A 4468-nucleotide genomic window follows, 5' to 3' on the forward strand; every position below is an offset into this window, starting at 1 on the left:
AATACGGACTAACAGATAACACCAATCCCAGCTTCCAGTTCTCGGCTGTCTGGATAGGAGAAGAGGTTTATCATCTTTCCCACCGGAAAGACAGCCCTGTGCGCCTGACATTCCTGTTTCTCTGCAGCTCTGTAAGTTCAAGACCTGACGCTTCCCTGCTCCTCACCCTCACACGATTATCAGTTTACAGACTTGAGGACTCGTTATTTATTGAGACAGACTACCACGAAGCCCACTTGCTGTACAGCCAAGGCTGGCTTCAAATTCTTGGTCTGCTTCTACAGCTCAAGTGCTGAGATTCCATGGGCCATCATGGCTGGCTTAGTGCCTCGCTCCCCCCCCCCCCAACTCTCTCTCTCTGGAAAGTCTGTTTTTTTTGTTTTTGTTTTTGGTTTTTTTTTTGTTTTTTTGTTTTTTAAAGAAAAGAGTGTGCTTCTCCCCTACAAGTCTTGATTCCTGGGATTTAATTTAGGGAGACCTACATGCTTACCCAAGGTGCCAGTCGCAGTTGAAGGGTCTCACCCTGACTCTCCTTTCAGTAAGGGAGGGTCACCATGTACTGAACGACCACAGCCTTTTAAGGACACGTACGGAGGCCCTCAGTGGACACAGTGGGCAGCCCAGGCGTCAACCACGGTTTAGGAACTGTCTTCCACCGCAGTCCCTGGCAACGGTGCCTGAGGAAGAGTGACCAGCAAGGACTTTTCTTCATGACAGGTTCTTCCGGGGTCAGCTCCAGCGTTGGTAAGTCTAGCAGAACACTCAAAAGCTTGTCATCACGGACCCTCTGTGGTCTCTATGGCAACAGTCACGTGCTCTGTCTTGGATTTGGTTTCCTTTGTGGGGCTGGTCCTGCTGGTCTTAAAGTTGCTGGAAGTCTTCTATAAGTCTCTGGGACCCTTCTCAGTCAGAAGTTACTCCCTTCGCTCAAGCAAACCCCCCCACACACACACAGCACAAACACGCACAATACTCTTCCATGTTCCTTGCACAGTCTCAAACATTACCCACAATTCCTCAAATGCAGAATTAGAGCCATGAGGGCAAGGCTAAGGATCATTGACTGAACAGTCCTGTACCTGGAACACTGTGGGTACTCACGAGATTTTTGCTGGTTGAATGAATAAAGTGTCTGCACTCAATCATATAAATCATACACGATCTCTCAACTTTATCAAAATTTACTTAGATGAAAACTTTGCTCACTCGGGGCGCCATCATCGTAGGTGTCATGGACAGGGATTTCTGTTGGCTTTTACTCACTCTTTATTCCAAGATCCAAGTACCATTCTGGAATATACTGGGTGTGAAATAAATGAGAGAGAGAAGGAAAGAGAGAGAAAGAGAGAAGGGGGAGGGAGAGAGAGAGGAGGGGAGGGGGAGAAGGGGAGAGGGGAAGGGCGAGAGGGAGAGAGGGAAGAGAGAGAGAGGGAGGGAGGGAGGAAGGGAGGGAGGGAGGGAGAAGGAGAGATGGCCCACACTTGACCAGATGTTGCCCACCAGTTAGGAAGTACTAGGCTCTGACTGTGGATATAGCTCACTAACACAGAGTTTGCCGAGACTTTCCCAGTGATAGAACCATGGTTCATGCTCGAGGCCCTAGGATTGAGCAAAATCAACAGGCTTTCCTCACAAGGTCAGATATCATGTGCCACACTCAGGTGATAATCGTCCATCCACCCACTATCACCTCCTATCCACAGTCACTCAGTCCCAAGATGCTAGAGACCTCACGGCAGTCACCCCCAACCCATTCAGATGACTCCCACCCTCCCTTAGCACACCCCTTCCTTACACACTCATCTAATTTAACTCACAGCTTCTTATCAGAACCCTGCTGTCGACGCCGGTTTTTCTTGTTTTTCTTCTTGCCCTTCTTTCCTTCTTCAGGCTTGTCCTCTTTCTCTGGATCTTCCAGAGGGCGCACCCCATCCCCCTTGGTGATGGCCCCCTTGTCTGCATTCTCCGCTGTCGAAGACAGGCAGCACTTCCCGGAAGGTAGCTCTCCGAGACCTAGTGTGGCGGGACACAGCTCCTGCCTGAGGATGCGCGCCACGTCCTCTACCGTCCTGCCCTCTCTCCGCAGGAACAGATTGAGTTTGGTGAGGAATTCGATGTCCTGCCATTTGGGCATGTAGACCACTCTCCACACACCGCCCTTGCCTTTGATCTCCCTGGGGACCACATCGTAATTGAGGTCTTCTGCCAACCTGATAATAGCTGCCTTGGATCTGTCCTCCTCCAGAAAGGCCTTCCCAGCCACTTCAAACTTGCCTAGCGGTTTGAGGGGGACCTGTATGATGTCTTCAAATTCTTGGTGACTACAGTCCTCTGGGATCCCCAGGATCATCAAGGACTTGTAACTGTCTACCTCCAAGGCTTTGCAACCATGTTCTAACAATGCAATGTCCTGGACTCCAAATACCATCTTGCCCAACTCCTTGAGGCAGCTGTACGCGCGCTGCTGTGCTGCGGAGCTGCCTCGAGAACCCACAGAAGCATCCAGGGTGCCGAGATCTCTTTCCGAGGGTGATGAGAAAACAAGGCCTCGCAGGTGAGGCTGATAGACCCAAGGTCCAGTTCCGTCAAGGGGACCCTCCCAGCCGTCTGCAGCCTGCCCCCTGCGACCTCACTCTTGCTAGCGACTCACGTCAGCCTCGGAATCGCAGTTGGGTGGTCGTGGCTTCCAGGTCTTAGGCAAGGCTGCTCCAAGAAGAGTTTGAAGATGCAGACTGCCCGCGTCACCGCTGGTGGCCTTGGCAATCTCTGTGGACCCGAGGCCGCTGGTCTCCCACCTGCTGCTGCCACCCTCGGGGTGAAGACTACGCAGGTGGAGTAGGTCGCCTCTTACTGCTGGCCCAGAGGTCGCCCTGTGCCCTGTGACAGAGTTAAAGACCAGGATGTGGCAGTGGCGGCAGCACTTGCTCCGGCAGTGACGTCACAGCTTCCCTGCGAGCTGAAGCCCTGCGGTCACCATGGCAACCGCGAGAGCATCACCTCCGCCATTGGCTGATCCTGCTGCTTTGAAATCTGAGACCGAGGCAAAGAGGGTTGGTTCCTTAGGAAGTGAAGGCTCTGCACCTCAAACCTTTCTCTTTTGGCAAAGAAGGGGGTTCCAGGGAGGGTGTGGGCGGGGAGACGGAGAAGATACAAAGTAAGCCTGCGATGTCCTTTGGGTTCAGAAAGTTAGGTGTAAGTGTAGTCAAAGAATAAGAACAAAATCCATAAGGACACAGAAGCCAGCTTGAAGGATACCCACGAGTCATTTCAGAGAATTTGAGCACCACTACAAGTTTCTTTCCTTTTTCTTTTTTTTACCCCTGAGATCTTGACTCTTAGGCTGGTCTTGAACTTTGGACTTCTGATCCTCTGCCTCCACTTCTCAAGATCCAGGGCGACAACTGCATGCCTGCAACCCCGTGCCGGGTCTATTGTAGCTCTGGGGATGGAAATCAGGCTCCGTAAACTTCTACGGACTGAGTAACACCCCTGCCTGAGCATTGTTAAAATCAACAGATTGTAACAGTAACAAACATCGACAGTTCCTGTGGAAAGTTATGTTTTAAAATCTTCCCTTAATGTTGTTTATATATTATGTCTGAGTGTTTTGTCTGTATGACTGTGTACCACATGCATGCCTGGTACCGTGGAGGTCAGATGAGGACACTGGATCCCCTGGAACTGGAATTACAGTTGTGAGCCCACCCTCATAAAAACTTCCAGCTGAACTCAGATCCTGGGAGGAATCAGGAGGTGGACTTGGAGGGATGGCTCAGTGGTTTAGAGCACTGGCTGCTCTTGCAGAGGACCTGGGTGTGGTTCTGAGTACCTACAGCCAAGGGCGGTGCCAAACACCTTTATTCCTAGCACTCAGGAGGAAAGGTTGTGAGTTCAAAGCCAGACTGGTTTACATAGCCAGACCCACAAAGCCAGTTCCTGTCTGGTGAGATTGGCACTAAATAAACTAATATTAAAAACCTAACGACTTGCACTGGGAGGTGGTGGCACATGCCTTTAATCCCAGCACTCAGGAGGAAAGTGCCGGTGAGTTAGAGGCCAGCCTGGTCTACAAAGAGAGTTCTTGGATAGCTAACCCTATCTGGAAAAGATAATAATAAATAATACTAATTAATTAATTAATTAATTAACAAAACTACTTGTAAATCCAGTTTCAGAGATCTGATGCCCTTCCCTGGTCTCTTCGGGCACCCACATAGGTAGATACACACATGCACATACATAAACATTCAGTAAAAATAAATATTAAAATATTTGTAAGGTAACTGTCCTGAATATAAATCGACTGTTTATGCAACATGGGAAACAGAGTGGGTATCCAGTCCTGTGAACATGCTTCCCTTCTCAAGTTTCAAAGACACAGGGCTGGGGGCCAGGCTCAGTGCTAGAGCATTTGCTTAATACCTTTCAAGCCCTGGTTCCATAAAAAAGTCAGACAGAAAGAGTATGG

At 49.9% G+C, this 4468-nt stretch overlaps 1 protein-coding gene across 1 annotated transcript; it reads right to left on the bottom strand.

The window, feature by feature from the left end:
• Positions 1–1813: 1813 nt before the first annotated feature.
• PNMA8C (PNMA family member 8C) lies at positions 1814–2428 on the bottom strand (the record flags this gene model as incomplete). The annotated part of the gene is made up of 1 exon (XM_080908579.1): positions 1814–2428. The coding sequence occupies one exon, from the start codon at positions 2426–2428 to the stop codon at positions 1814–1816; it is 615 nt and encodes a 204-aa protein (XP_080764705.1).
• Positions 2429–4468: the final 2040 nt, after the last annotated feature.

This window comes from Micromys minutus, assembly GCF_963924665.1.
Source record: "Micromys minutus genome assembly, chromosome: 32".
NCBI classification, from domain to species: Eukaryota; Metazoa; Chordata; class Mammalia; order Rodentia; family Muridae; genus Micromys; species Micromys minutus.